This window comes from Macrotis lagotis, chromosome X (genome assembly GCF_037893015.1).
Source record: "Macrotis lagotis isolate mMagLag1 chromosome X, bilby.v1.9.chrom.fasta, whole genome shotgun sequence".
NCBI lineage: Eukaryota > Metazoa > Chordata > Mammalia > Peramelemorphia > Peramelidae > Macrotis > Macrotis lagotis.
The window spans coordinates 256494774-256511377 of NC_133666.1; the positions used below are offsets into that span (position 1 = coordinate 256494774).

A 16604-nucleotide genomic window follows, 5' to 3' on the forward strand; every position below is an offset into this window, starting at 1 on the left:
CAGGTATCCCAATAATTTTTAAATTATCTTTCCTGAATCTGTTTTCCTGATCAGTTGTTTTTTCAATGAGATGTTAAGCATTTTCTTCTAATTTTTCATTCCTTTGGTTTTGAAGTATTGTGTCTTGACTTCTCGTAAAGTCAGCAGCTTCCTTCTGCTCCATTCAACATCTGAAGGATTTGTTTTCTTCACATAGCTTTCTTATCTCTTTTTTTCCATCTGGCCAATTCTGCTTTTTAAAGCATTCTTCTCCTCAATAACTTTTTGAACTGTTTTATCCATTTGGCCTAAGCTGTTTTTTAACATGCTATTTTCTTCAGCATTTTTTTTTTTGGATTTCCTTGACTAAGCTGCTGATTTCATTTTCATGTTTTTCCTACATCTCTCTCATTTCTTTTCCCAATTTTCCTTCTATCTCCCTCACTTGATTTTCAAAATCTTTTTTGAGCTCTATCATATCCTGAGCCCAATTTCCATTTTTCTTGGAATCTTTAGATGCAAGAGCTTGGACTTCCTCATTTTCTGATTGAATATTTTGATCCTTCTTGGGACCATAGACAAAGTATTTCTCAAAGTATTTCTTTTTTTTCTCTGTTTACTCATTTCCCCAGCCTGTGCCTGGTCTTGGGGTGCCTCCTGAGCTTTTGAATATTTTTCGTACACTCCCCACCATACACAAGGATCTCAGTGTATGAAGCTCTGTCCTCCCTCCTGGTCTGTAAATGACCATAAGTGCACCCCTCTGCCACGGGGCTGAGGTGGGGGGGGGGGGGGGCTGCTGTTCTATGGGGGGCCTAGACTATGATCAGGATCTGAATGTGGTCAGAGCCCCAGAGTCCTGTTCCAGAGACAGAGGACAGACCTCAGAAGTCTCTCTCTACTCCCCTACCGAGGCTGAGTACTCAAGGCTCAGTTGCTGGGCTCCTGCTTACCAGCTCCACCTGCTTCCCCTTCCAGGATCTGGGCTACCACAGCCATGCTGCTTGCTGAGTGCCCTGAGGGCTGGGCTTCACAAGATCACTCTGGCAGAGGCCTCTGCTGATCTTCCAAGTTCTGCCTGATGATCCTGAGTGTAAGTCAGGAAACTGCCCCCACTGCTGTGAGCTGGGGCTCCCAGTGAGCTGGAGCTGCCTCCGGGAGGCACTCTGGCAGCAGCCTTTCTGCTATTTTCTAGGTTACTTTGGGCTGGAGAACTGCCTCACTGGGTCCCTCTGTGGGTTCTGTCTCTTGAAAATTTAGAGCCCTTATTTTATGAGTTTTGAGATTGAGCACCTAAGAGAGACTCTTCTCTTGTTGCCATCTTGCTCCACACTCCTCTGATGGACTTTTGATAAACAGTGTGATCCACCCCAGAGACAGCTGATGGTATCTGAACACAGACTGAAGGACATTTTTCTTCTCTTTCTTTAATTTTTTTTTTCTCATAAGGCTTTTTTTTATGGGCTGGGATTATATTTATTCTTACAAGACTATTTTAGTAATAAATAAATTAAAATATAAATTTTTAAAAACTGAGGAGAAAAAACAAATTTTAAAAAAATCTGCCTGTTCATACTCTTTGATCACTTATCAGTTGGAGAATGATTCTTACAGATTTAAATTAGTTCCTTATATTGGAACTTGGAAAATGTGAAAAGTGAAGCTTCTTCCAAAGATTTTTTTCCCAGTTACCAGTTTCTGTGAAGTATTTTCTTTGCAAGAATTTTGTAAGGTTTGTAGTACAGGTATTATTAGTATTTTTGTTATTATCATTCTACATGTAAGAAAACAGTCTCTGAGAAGTTAATGGCATATCACATACCACAGTAATTGTAGTAGCTAGGATTCAAACCCAAGGTCCTGACTCAAAATTCATTGTTTTTTCAATTGTAGCATGCTGTTTTAGCTTTAATATTAAATGTACTTATGTCAAAAAATGACAAAGAATAAATTTGCTCTCTACATACTAAAATTCTATTGAGCTTAAGAGGTCAGATATGTAACTCCACATTACTTTTTATTCCATTTTTTATTGCTTTTCATACAATTCTGTTGCTTGAGGGTTTAGTGGAGACCAAGTAGTATTGCTGTAGCCATTTGAGAGTTTAATAATCTAACTGAAATGATATTATGATATTATCAAAGAATAATTCCCTGATACTATAAATTGTTTTTAGAATTTCAAAACATAACTTGTATGAGGGTAGAGAGAAGCAATTAAAAAAAGTATACACTATTTATACTATTTGATACAAATATCTAGTAATATACAAAGTAGCATAATTGCATACACTCCCCAACTATTTAGATAATCGTGCATATATTTAAATCAGTTGCCCTCTTTTACTTTTCTATGAACCTCTGAAATAAATTTACTGACATTTAAAGGAAATAATCCTTTTAAAAATTCTGTGTTGATTTCCTTCCTCTTATAAAATGTATTTTTTTTAAAACACCGGCATTCATTTTATGTCTTTCATCAAAGTACCACTTTGAACAGATTAGAAAGTAAAATAACTAAATGAAAGAACTCTTTTTCCAGCTGCTCCTCACACCATTACAATTCTCTCATTCATTTTCTCCTTATATACGCTAATTGTTTTGCCAGGTGCAAAGTGTTCTCAGTGGGGTAAGCTGTTATGTTCCAATGCAATTGTGTTAAATTATATATTATGTTTGAGTTTTCTGCAGATGATATTTTTAAAATTTATAATAACGTATGATGGGTGCCAGATGATGACAAAAGGCCAAATTCTCTCAACCTTCAAAAAGAAAGTATTAGAATTACAATAAATTTGCCTTTCAAAATTAAAACTATTTTTAAAAGATTTTTATCTTATAAAGTAGCATATTAATAGAGATGCTTTATAATAAAATGGATGAAATATTTTTATTTCAACGATTAAAAAATTTAAGCTTTAAGAAAAATGCCTTAATAATAATAATATATATCATTATTTGTTCAATCAGTCAATAAATATGTGTCTTTCATATGTCAGGCATTATGAGTACCAGAAATACAAAGAAAGTTAAAAGAAAATCAGAAAATCATTACTTAACAGTTGTTAAAATGAGGAAATTTCTTGGATATTAAAAATATTAGCTGGTGTTAATACTTCCAGCAATAAATAACCTATTTCTAACTCCTGAAAGAAAATCTTACTGAATTTTGAAGAATTCATTTTGTATATATAAGCAGTTTGATTTTTCTGACTCACCATAATTTAAGGTTCAAATAAGTTATTTTTATTATTTGGCCATTTTAATTACTTTAATTTTATTTTTAGCTAGTTGTTATATTTTCATTTAATTATTATATTTCAGCCTGAAGTATGTTTAGCCAGTTTCTTTTCATATAGGAATCATCTGTTTTTTTAAACTCATTGTCTTAGCTGAAAAAGATGAGTTATCATAATTCTATTTCTAGTTCCTACTTGTTTCTGGCTTCTCTATTTCCCCTCATTTATAAAACATTCCATTTTCATGAGTTTCTTCCTATTGATAGGCAACTTCTTGTTTCCCTTTCCTTTCACTTTCATAGAAAGGTGGGTACAAGGCTCCTTCTTATTTATCCTGTTCACTGCTGAGGTATTTTTGCAAATTTGTCCTATAGTCTCAGTTGTTCCTTGCCTATGCAAGTTTAACTTGGATAAAAAGAATCATTTGTCCCATAAATAAAGTAGGTAACTATTACAGGTCAAACAAAGCACAAGGTATTGTTCTTTTATTTCACTTAAAAGATTATTTGCTATAGATGGAGATCAAGGTGATACTTACAAGTGGTCTTCAAGGTAGCCTAAAGAAGACCTCATTAAATATTGTTAATGACATAGTGAGCCAAGGGCATCTAAGTGGCACAGCAGATAGAGCATTGGCCTTGGAGTCAGGAGGATGGGAGTTTGAATCTGGCCTCAGACACTTAACTAACTAGCTGTATGAACTTAGACAAGTCACTTAATGTTGATTGCCTCGTATGCAGGGCCATCTCCAGGCCATATTTATTCATATCTGGTCACTAGATCCAGATGGCTCTGGAGGAGAAAGTGTTTCTGGTGACTTAGCACAGCACCCCCCCCCCACTCAAATCCAAGTCACATGTTTGTTATGGTTTCATCTCCCTGATATCATGGTCATCTTCAAAAATGAAGGATAAACTTTATTATTAGTATAATCACAATTTAGAAGCTGCTGAGTAAAAGTTTTTTTCATGATTTTAACAGCTTAATGAATATGAATATAGAATATAGAAAAGTTTGACATGCAGAAATCAAAGAAGAGCCTACTTGTATATGTACAAGAAGAAAGCACAGCACAGAAGAAAAATTTTTTTAAAAAAGAAATGTTATGGAAATTAAGATTTTCATTAAAAGAAAAAGATGCCTCTTCTCTCCCAGGATATCCTGGTAAATATAGAAGTAGCACTGCAGCAAAAGTCAGATTCTAAGTTCATTTACCTCTAGCTAGTTCAACTTGAACAAATAATTCTCTAGTCTAGGAGCTTCATAGGCTCAAATAAGATATTTTGTTAATATTTTGTTAAACACTAGAACTTTAATGTAATACAGCCTCCAGTCTTGTAAAAGTTAAGACATTCTCATTCTATATTATTAAAATTATGGTTTGCCCTAATTACATTGAATATTTATGTTTTTCAAACAAAAAATAATCTGATGTTTCTATTTCTACATTCTTGTCATTTAATTGTTTTTGTTGTTGTTTTATTCAGCTGGTCATCTGACTTTTGAATGCCGTAATTTTCTTCGAGTAGATCCCAAAAGAGACATAGTTTTAGATGTCAGCAGCACAAGTAGTGAAGACAGCGAAGAAGATGCTGAGGAGCTCAGTAAATTGCAGACTTTACCTGAGAAAAGTAAGCAAAACATCTTAGGGGTCATACTAAGAAACTTTTGTAATACTTTCAGGCATTTTGTTTTTCATTTTGTGCATAATTTGTCATAATATTAAAGTCACTTTACTGATTTTTTTAAAAAGTACATTCAAGGGAATATCTATAACTATTAACCTAAAAACCTACTTTCCCAACTTTATAAAGTCTTTTTTAGAATGTCCTTGACAAAGGTATGAATGGGATCATCATACTTTGCATTTTATAGCAAAACACATATTTATAGTAATAGTTGATTGAAAGGTAAAGAGAATGATTTTACTATGCTTATTTGGTTACTGTAAAAAAATTTTTAATTCAAAAAAGCAGGATGGTACCTTAAAAGTATGCCTCAGGGGCAGCTAGGTGGTGCAATGGATAAAGCACCAGCCCTGGAGTCAGGAGTGCCTGAGTTCAAATTTGGGCTCAAACACTTGATAATTACCGAGCTATGTGGCCTTGGCAAGCCACTTAACCCCATTGCCTTGAAAAAACCTAAAAAAAAGTATGCCACAACAAAGTATCTGTCTTACAGATGTTAAAATCATACAAGATTCCTAAAAAGATAATACAGCAAAAATTGTAACATAGATCAAATCATAAAACAAGAAGATATATGCTATTGAGTGCAGAGTCTTAGGTTGATACTTTATTGATAACCATGGGTTGAATACATTAAGTCCTAGAACACTTAGGAAACTCTTAAATGAACTCTGTAATATCTCAAAAGAGTTTGACCTACCATGAATTGGAAGTCTAATGACTACAAGGTGGGCTGCAGTGCCTTTAGAAAATTGCACCATGTTTTCATGGCTCCAGTCTTCTCCGTAAAGTACATGCCATCTTTATTATATTAATACTCTTCTTTTTTTTAATTTAAATTTATTTTTATTAAAGATATTATTTGAGTTTTACATTTTCCCCCAATCTTGCTTCCCCCCCCCCCACAGAGAGCACTCTGTCAGTCTTTACTTTGTTTCCTTGTTGTACCTTGATCCAAATTGGGTGTGATGAGAGAGAAATCATATCCTTAAAGAGAAGAGAAGTCTAAGAGGTAACAACATCAGACAATAAGCTATCTGTTGTTGTTTTTTTCCTAAATTAAAGGGAATAGTCCTTGAACTGTGTTCAAACTCCACAGCTCCTTATCTGGATACAGATGGTACTCTCCTTTGCAGACAGCCCAAAATTGTTCCCAATTGTTGTCCTGATGGAATGAGCAAGTCCTTCAAGGTTGAACATCACTCCCATGCTGTTAGGGTGTACTGTGTTTTTCTGGTTCTGCTCATCTCACTCAGCATCAGTTCATGCAAATCCCTCCAGGTTTCCCTGAAATCCCATCCCTCCTGGTTTCTAATAGAACAATATTGTTCCATGAAGTACATATACCACAGTTTGCTAAGCCATTCCCCAATTGAAGGACATTTACTGGATTTCCAATTCTTTGCCACCACATACAGGGCTGCTATAAATATTTTTGTACAAGTAATGTGTTTACCATTTTTCCTCATCTCTTCAGGGTATAGACCCAGTATGGTATTGCTGGGTCAAAGGGTATGCACATTTTTGTTGCCCTTTGGGCATAGTTCCAAATAGCTCTCCAGAAGGGTTGGATGAGTTCACAGCTCCACCAACAGTGTAATAGTGTCCCAGATTTCCCACATCGCTTCCAACAATGATCATTATCCTTCCTGGTCATACTGGCCAATCTGAGAGGTGTGAGGTGGTACCTCAGAGAAGCTTTAATTTGCATTTCTCTAATAATTAATGATTTAGAGCATTTTTTCATATGGCTATAGATTACTTCCATCTCCTCATCTGTAAATTGCCTTTGCATATCCTTTGACCATTTGTCAATTGGGGAGTGGCTTTTTGTTTTAAAAATATGACTCAGTTCTCTGTATATTTTAGAAATGAGTCCTTTGTCAGAATCATTAGTTGTAAAGATTGTTTCTCAATTTACTACATTTCTTTTGATCTTGGTTACATTGGTTTTATCTGTGCAAAAACTTTTTAATTTAATGTAATCGAAATCATCTAATTGGATTTTGGTGATGTTCTCCAACTCTTCCTTAGTCATAAACTGTTCCCCTTTCCATAGATCTGACAGGTAGACTAGTCCTTGATCTTCTAATTTGCTTATAGTATTGTTTTTTTATGTCTATGTCCTGCAATCATTTGGATCTTACCTTGGTAAAGGGTGTGAGGTGTTGGTCTAATCTAAGTTTCTTCCATACTAACTTCCAATTTTCCCAGCAATTTTTATCAAAGAGGGAGTTTTTATCCCAATGGCCAGATTCTTTGGGTTTATCAAACAGCAGCTTACTGTAATCATCTCCTGCTTTTACACCTAGTCTATTCCACTGGTCCACCACTCTATTTCTTAGCTAATACCGAACAGTTTTGATGACTGATGCTTTATAATATAATTTTATATCGGGTAGGGCTAAGCCATCTTATTTTGCACTTTTTTTCATTAAGCTCCTGGCAATTCTTGATTTTTTATTTCTCCATATGAATTTACTTACAATTTTTTCTAACTCATTAAAGTAATTTTTTGGAATTTTGATTGGTAGGGCACTAAACAGATAGTTTAGTTTTGGTAGAATTGTCATTTTTATTATATTAGCTCTACCTATCCATGAGCAGTTGATATTTGCCCAGTTATTTAAATCTAATTTAATTTGTGTGAGTAGTGTTTTATAATTGTTTTCAAAAAGATTGTGAGTCTGTCTTGGCAAATAGACTCCCAAATGTTTTATATTGTCTGAGGTTACTTTGAATGGGATTTCTCTTTCTAGCTCTTTCTGCTGTTTCTTGCTAGACATATATAGAAAAATTGAGGATTTATGAGGGTTTATTTTATAACCTGCAATATTGCTAATTGTTTCCAGTGGTTTTTAGTTGATTTCTTGGGATTCTCTAGGTAGACCATCATGTCATCTGCAAAGAGTGAGAGTTTTGTCTGTTCCTTCCCAATTCTAATTCCTTTAATTTCTTTTTCTTCTCTAATTGCTGCTGCTAATATTTCTAATACAATATTAAATAGTAGTGGTGATAATGGGAATCCTTGCTTCACCCCTGATCTTATTGGAAATGGCTCTAGCCTCTCCCCATTGAATATAATTCTTGTTGATGGTTTCAGATAGATACTGCTAATTATTTTAAGGAACAGTCCATTTATTCCTACACTCTCCAGTGTTTTTAATAGGAATGGATGATGTATTTTGTCAAAAGCTTTTTCAGCATCTATTGATATGATCATATGATTCCTGATAGGTTTGTTGTTGATATAATTGAATATACTAACAGTTTTCCTAATATTGAACCAACCCTGCATTCCTGGAATAAATCTTACCTGATCATAATGTATTATCCTAGTGATGACTTGTTGTAATCGTTTTGCTAAGATTTTATTTAGGATTTTTGCATCTATATTTATCAGGGAGATAGGTCTATAATTTTCTTTCTCTGTTTTAACTCTTCCTGGTTTAGGTAACAGTACCATATTGGTTTCATAGAAAGAGTTAGGAAGAGTTCCATCTTTCCCTATTTTTCCAAAGAGTTTATATAGGATTGGAACCAATTGTTCCTTAAATGTTTGGTAGAATTCATTTGTGAATCCATCAGGCCCTGGGGATTTTTTTTTAGGGAGTTCAGTAATGGCTTGCTGAATTTCTTTTTCTGAGATAGGGTTGTTTAGATATTTAATCTCTTTTTCATTTAACCTGGGCAACTTATATTTTTGTAAACATTCATCCATTTCACTTAGATTATCAAGTTTATTGGCATAGAGTTGGGCAAAATAATTTCAAATTATTACTTTAATTTCCTCCTCATTGGTGGTGAGTTCACCCTTTTCATTGATGATAGTAGCAATTTGGTTTTCTTCTTTTTTTTAATCAAATTGACCAGAGATTTATCAATTTTATTGGTTTTTTCATAATACTAACTTTTGGTTTTATTTCTAAATTCAATAGGTTTTTTTGCTTTCAATTTTATCAATTTCTCCTTTAATTTTTGAATTTCTAATTTGGTACTTAATTGGGGATTTTTGATTTGTTCTTTCTCTAATTTTTTTAGTTGCATGTTTAGTTCATTGATTTCTTCTTTCTCCAATTCATTCACATAAGCATTTAGAGCTATAATATATCCCCTGAGAGTTGCTTTGAATGAATCTCATAGGTTTTGGTATGTTGTTTCATTATTATCATTATCTAGGATAAAATGGTTAATTCTTTCTATAATTTGTTTTTTGGTCCACACATTTTTTAAAATGAGGTTATTCAGTTTCCAGTTTGTTCTAGGTCTGTATCTCCTTGGCCCTGTATTGCATATAACTTTTATTGCATTGTGATCTGAGAAAGATGTATTCACTATTTCTGCCTTTCTGCAGTTGATCATTAGGTTTTTATGTCCTAGTACATGGTCAATTTTTGTATAAGTTCCATGTACTGCAGAGAAAAAAGTATATTCCTTCCTATCCCCATTCAGTTTCCTCCATAAGTCTACCATATCTAATTTTTCTAACAATTTATTTACCTCCCTAATTTCTTTCTTGTTTGTTTTATGATTTGATTTATCTACATCTGATAGCGGGAGGTTGAGGTCTCCCACTAGTAGAGTTTTGCTGTCTATGTCTTCCTGTAATTCTTTCAGTTTCTCCTCTAAGAATTTGGGTGCTGTCCCACTGGGTGCATATATAGTCAATATTGAAATGACTTTATTGTCTATGGTACCTTTTAGGAGGATAAAGTTTCCTTCCTTATCTCTTTTAAGGCTATCTATTTTTGCTGCTGCTTTGTCTGAGATAAGGATTGCTACTCCTGCTTTTTTTACTTCAGCTGAAGCAAAATATATTTTGCTCCAACCTTTTACCTTTACTCTATATGTAGCTCTGCTTCAAATGAGTTTCTTGTAAGCAGCATATTGTAGGATTCTGGTTTTTAATCCACTCTGCTATTTGCTTACGTGTTAAGGGAGAGTTCATCCCATTGACATTCAAGGTTATGATTATTAATTCTTTATTGCCCTCTGTGCTATCTTCTCTCTGTTTGTATTTTCCCCCTTTCCCCCCTTTTATCCATATTCCCCAGTCTTTTGTTTCTGAAAACCACCCCCTTCAGTGTTTTTGCCCTCCTATATCACACCCTCCCCTTTCTTTCCTTTTTCCCTTTTTCCCTTCCCTTCCTTTTGTTATTTCCCCTTATTTCCCCCACTGCCCTTCCCTTTCTCCATCCCCCCTCCCCTTTTCCCCTTTTAATACTTGAAAGGTTAGATGTTTTATAAGTTAACTGAGTATGTGTAGGTTGACTTTAAACCAAATCTGATGAGAAGAAGATTCAGGTGTTTCTCCTCTGCTCCCTTCTTCCCCACTATTACCATAGGTTTTTTTAGTACCTCTTAATGTAATGAGATTTACCCCCATTCAATCCCCTCCCTCCTCCCGTCTCTTTCCTATCCCCCTTTTAGGGCGGTAGTGTTTTTTTTTAGATCCTTCTGTCTAAGTCATAGAAAATTCTGAGTGTCTGTCCCTTCTAATTCTGTACATTCTGTCAAATATAATCAAAATTCCTGAGAGTTATTAGAGTCTTTCTCCCAGGTGGGGTTAAAGCCAGTTACATCCCATTGGATAGTAGTCTCATGGATAGGTCATGAATGTCCATCATTTCTGGTTAGGTGTATTCTCTTTTTTAGAGTTACTTTTCTCAAGGTTTATGAGAATCTTTTTTTTTTTTTTTTTTTTTTTACCCCCATGCTGGGGTTTCGCCAATTTCAACTTACTGGATTGCATTTTTTTTTCTTTTACCGCCAGCGCCCCCACCTTTTTTTTTTTTACCTTTTCATGTGTCTCTTGAACCTCCTGTTTGATATCCAAATTTTCTGTTTAGCTCTGGTCTTTTCATCAGAAATTTTTGGAATTCTTCCATTTCGTTAAATGTCCATCTTTTTCCCTGGAAGAGAAGGCTCAGCTTTGCAGGAAAGTAGATTCTTGGCTGCATTCCAAGCTCCCGTGCTCTTCGAAATATCTCGTTCCAGGCCCTTCGATCCCTTAAAGTTGATGCAGCCAGGTCCTGCGTGATCCTTACTGTGGCTCCTTGATATTTAAATTGTTTCTTTCTGGCTCCTTGCAGCATTTTCTCTTTTATCTGATAGTTCTGCAGTTTGGCCACAACATTCCTTGGTGTTTTCATTTTAGGATCTTTTTCTGGTGGGGATCGATGTACTCTTTCAATAACTACTTTGCCCTCCCATTCCATGATATCAGGGCAGTTTTCCATCACTAGATCCTGTAATATTAAGTCCAGGCTTTTTTTCCCCTCAGTGTTTTCAGGAAGTCCTATAATTTTCAGGTTACCCCTCCTCGTTCTATTCTTGAGGTCAGTGGTTTTGTTTATGAGGTATTTTACATTTGCTTCTATTTTTTCTATTTTTTGATTTTGTTTAACTGACTCTTGCTGTCTCATGGAGTCATTAGTTTCTGTAGACTCCATTATTTTTGGGAGGGAGGAGTTTTCTTCATTAACCTTTTGCAACTCCTTTTCCAATTGGTCAGTTCTACTTTTGAAAGAGCTTTCCATTTGACCAATTGTGGTTTTGAGAATTAATTTCTTTTTGCATTTGACCAATTGAGGTTTTGAGAGAATTAATTTCTTTTTGCATTTGCTCGTTTGAGGATCTGAGAGAATTATTCTCATTTTGTAATTGTCCAATTGATGATCTGAGAGATTTATTCTCCTTTTGTGTTTGTCCAATTGTACTTTTTTTTTTTAGATTTTTGCAAGTCAATGGGGTTAAGTGGCTTGCCCAAGGCCACACAGCTAGGTAATTATTAAGTGTCTGAGACCAGATTTGAACCCAGGTACTCCTGACTCCAAGGCCAGTTCTTTATCCACTACACCACCTAGCCACCCCCCCCAATTGTACTTTCTAAGGTATTAATTGTCTCCCCCAAATTTTTAAGCTCCTTCCTTATTTCTTCAAGGAAGTCTTTCTGTGCTGGAGACCAGATTGTATTCTCCTCATAGGTTCCAGGTCTCTCTGGGTTGGGGTCTTTCCCTTCCAGGAATTTTTCTATGGATCCACCTTTCCGCTGACCCTTCTTCATTATGCTAAGACCTTGAGTTGGGGGGGTGCTGTTTCACCTGGCCTTGGGATCGCTAAAGGCTTTACTGAGTGCAGTTTCTCTGGCTGGCCAGTAGGAAGTGCTGGTTGCCCTCTCTGGAGTGTCTGTGACCTGGGTTGGGAGGCCTTCTCCCTTTGCTTGAAGGCAGGAGTTGGAACTATTGAATTCTTTTGCCTTCAATCAATGATGGGCTTTACCCTGGCCTGAGGTCATTCCTCAGCTGGGCTGGTTCTTCTGCTCACACACCTGGGCCTGAGGCAGAAGTAATTTGCCTTTGTTTGAGGAGAAGCCTCTGTGCAATGGAGATGTGCCCTCAGAGTTTCTCAGACCCTAGAAGCCTAGGGATGGTGTCTGCAGCTCTCCTGCACCAGAATACTTCACCTGGCCTGGTCCCTGAGCTCCAGGGGGACAGCACCAACACCAGCGCCTCTGCTTCCCCGTGGACCCAAGCCCCTTTCATCCAGCCCCACCACTGATCCAGCAGGTCGGCTCTCGGGCCCTCAGACTCTCAGTTCCAATTCAGCTGTTAATCTGGCTGATGGGGCAGATCCTCCCTTGTAGCCCAGACTCACCAAGGCTGCTGCGGGAGACAAATCCTGAAGTAGCTGTTCTTCTGGCTTTTCTTTCTGGGTTTTCTGGATCAGATTTCTTTTAAGAGGTTTGTTTCATGTGATAGATGGGGAAGAGATCAGGAGATTTTAGAACTTTGCCTGTCTTTTCTCCGCCATCTTGGCCGTCAATATTCTTCTAATAATGCAAAATGTATCAGCTAAAAGGTAATGGAGAGGTATGTGGTAATAACTGTACCAAAGAAGCAAAAAAAGGATAGCAGAAAAGAAGGGAGGGGTTTGTTGTAGAGTACCATGAAGGGATGTGATGTGGAGAGCACACTCCCTCATACCATGGCCAACTTCTTCCCCTCATCCAGAGAGGATTACTAAGAGCACGTGGATGGGAAAGTCAGTGGTGGGCTGAGCAGGTCACACAGCACAGCAGGAAGAGCCTGGGTACAAGAGTTAAAGGCCCAGGGTTTATGGCAAGTCTAACTGAGGAAGTGAGAAAACAAGAGGGAGGAAAGGCAGCAGTGTAGCCTGGAGAAGAATGAAGTAATGCCCAGACTGGAGATCTTGAGAATGACTAGCAACTAGAAAAGATCTTCAAGGGCAGAGACCAGTGCTGGAGAAGATAAAGGGCCATCTGGGCCTCCAAGGGAAGGAGCAATGAAGAAATGGCTTGTCTGCATGTTTCCATTAAGTGTAGCTACCAGAAGGAGCCAGCCACAACATAGCTCCAGTCTGATAGGTGAGTAGGCATCGCCAGCAGGCGTGGAGCCACAGAGGATTGACAGCTCTCCTGCACTTATGTGACCCTGAGCAGTCACGTGATCTCCACAGGCTTCCATTTTTTTCCTCCATGAAGTGAAGTTGAACTTTATGATCCAGTTAACCACCACTGAATGAAGTGCCCATATCAAGGAAATAGCACTTTCATTGGAGAAACTCAGTTCAGTGGGTGGATGTCTTCATGCTTTTATATGGACTAGGTGCTAAACTCTTTCTACATTTACATGGGGTTGGGTCAATGCGCGTGCGCGCACACACACACGAGCACAGGCAATTTTCCATTGTTTAGCACAGGTCCTGGCACAAAGTAGATGCTTGATAAATACTGACCAAGCTTGCAGACATGCTGAAAACCGAGTACATTTGACAAATTATCACAGAAAACAGAATCTGTGTCCCAAAAGAAATAATCCCTTAAGAAGAACTTTGCTTATCCCAAGATCTTCTAATCTGAATATATCCGCAGATATGTGCTGCAGCAAGCATATTTCAGCAGTTCTACTACTGTCTTCCAATTTACTTTTCTTCCATTGGTCTTTTTTTTTTTTTTTTTTTTTTTGCAAGGAAAGGGGGTTAAGTGGCTTGCCCAAGGCCACACGGCTAGGTAATTATTAAGTGTCTGAGGTGGAATTTGAACTCAGGTACTCCTGACTCCTGGGCGGTGCTCTATCCACTGCACTACTTAACTTCCCCACCATTGTTCTCTTGATCTCATCTAGTGAGGATATTTAGAGTAAGAGAGGATATGTACTTGATTGGTTTTGGCCAAATAATAGCCAGTCATTTTTGGTAGGTAGATGGATAGATGGATAGGTGGATCTTGTTAATATAGTAAAACACACAAAACTGCAGTTTGACAGAAAAAAACTTGATTAAACCTTATCCATCCAACAATAGTTGATCAAGGGTAGGAAATCAGGGGAAATGTGATTTAGTGGCAAGAGCCCTGAAATAGGAATAAGAAAAAATAAATCTTATTTGAAAGAACTCTGGTATCATTTATCTGATTAGATTTGAGTCCTGATTATGAAATTTAACATAGATTGTTATTGTTATAGCTTTAACCTCCTTAGTTTCTTCAATTATAAAATGAAAGCACTAATACTTGCTTTTTACTGTGATGGACAAATGAATAATGTATATGCAGATACTGTGCTGTTCTCTGTAGAGGGCCAGCCCCAGGGAGTGATATTCATATATCCTTGGTGATCTTCTTCATCAAAGGTATGTGTGGATTATTGCTCCTTGTATGGATCCGTTGGCTCACCAGTGAACCTTGACCTAGGATAATCTGGGGCTCCAGGATGGTTGTAAAAGGTTTCTTTGATAGAAAAACATACATTTTCTAAGAACAAATATTGTAAATTTACCCAAGAACTTGTAAAACTGGGCCTCCTTTAGCCCATCATTCCTGAGATAAGTTTTTGCTATAAAAAATCTGAGTTTCCAAAAATAAAGTTGGTAGATTTTCACTTCCCAACCTTTTGTGTTTGGATATGTTTGTCTACCCAACCTGACTCTCGGAAATTCATGTCCAGACCCACACCAGATCTATTGCAGGCGATATTTCTCCATGGAAAGTAGGGTGTATTTGAGGAAGACTAGTACATCTAGTGTGAGGGCTGCCCATCTATCTTTGGTATCCCCGTGATCCTAACTCTCCCTTGTGACACAGTGACCAGAACCTGATTAACCATTTTGGCAGACAAGCTAAACTAGATGAGGGTGACCAAGGGGGTTGTAAACCCATCAATGAGCTGAGAAGGATGTCTACTCCAAGCATATGAAGACTTCCCCTACTGGAGGGGAACAATTTGTTCCAAGGGCCACAAAGGCAGCTGAAGCTGGACTGTGGAGCTCTTAGAGCTTGGTTAGACATCCAAGACACAAAGGTCATCTATTGCATGAGCCATCATCATTTGCTTTGATTGTCTTTCCACTGAACTGTGATGACTCAACGTGGGGGTTGATAACTTCTTGCCTCACTGAAATTCAATTTATGCACAAATTAAACCATTTTGCCATAGAAATGCAAGATGCTAAAACTTAGAGAATCCACTCCAGGTGTTCACATAACTTATTTGTGCCTGACCTCCAGTGGAATATTGTAAGCTCATATTGATAGATCAACCACAGTTGGACACACTGTAACTTGATTCTAGAATGGTAGTGTCATTTTGCCCCCTTCAAGAACAAAAGAAACAACCAACTCATTATATTCATAACAATGTACCTTAGACAATTCAATGAGTACAGCTTCCAGTGGAGCAGATGACAACTTTTCTGAGCCTTTTTATCTGCAGCTTGGCCTGCATCCTCTTGTAAAGTTACCATGGGGAAGTCTCCACAACCTGTTAGAGGTCTTCCTTTAAGGTTCTTATCATTAGGCAATGACAAGAAAGCTATTCATTGGTTATCACTAATTATTTGTACATCACCAGTCAGCCTCCTTTTCAGGATCTGCTTAGTGGACTCTTTGGGGGGGGGGGGTAGGAAGGAGAAGGTGGAAGAGTATAGTAATCACCCTTTGTTTATATTTTACTCATTCTCATTATGCTTCTTTCAACTGCCCTTTGGAAGATCTGCCACTAAGTATTTTGAGACTGTGACAATCACAGCATTAAAGCATCACTGCAAGAAGATTGTCATTGAAGTGCCATTAAACCACTCTGTAGTTTAATAATCTCTACAGTATTTATAGTTTGATGAAATAAGCACCATTTCTTTGTTATTCTCTGCCAGGAACTATAGGATATCCCCTTTCAGTTTGGACTTGGGGCTGTACATAGAGACAGATATTTTTTGTAAGCTCATGTGTTTTAGTTTCATACTAGAATGGATAATAATAATAATAAATAGAAATTCAAAATTATTTCATTAAATTTTTGAAGGGATTTTATAAGAATTAACATATTCGTGAGATACTTTTTTTAGCAGTGCCTATATGGCAATATCTTATTCTTGTTGAGGCAGGGTTTTTTTAATAGTCAATAAACTAGTTTATGGAACTTTGAATTATCTTTACCTTTTACTACTATAAAGAGGTGAATTGCTAAAGAACAGAATTGACCAAAACCAGTCTTGGATCATCTATTGTGTCATTCCTTCTTCATCAAGCACACCTTTGATATATGTGTAGACTAAAGATTTTTCAGAGTTAAGAAAATTCTGTTAAATGTGTAGGTCATTAGTTAATGATGTTTTATTAATCTTCATGTTTGAAGAGGATAAATATCTATGATTATTTTTCAGATCCTTTACTGTCCTTCCA

At 36.9% G+C, this 16604-nt stretch overlaps 1 protein-coding gene across 1 annotated transcript in view; it reads left to right on the forward strand.

Moving 5' to 3' along the window:
* SREK1IP1 (SREK1 interacting protein 1) overlaps positions 1–16604 on the forward strand; it is a 45387-nt gene that overhangs the window by 15771 nt on the left and 13012 nt on the right. Inside the window, exon 4 of the mRNA XM_074201989.1 lies at positions 4706–4849. Coding sequence (XP_074058090.1) covers positions 4706–4849 — 144 coding nt within the window. The remainder of the gene's footprint in view (positions 1–4705; positions 4850–16604) is intronic.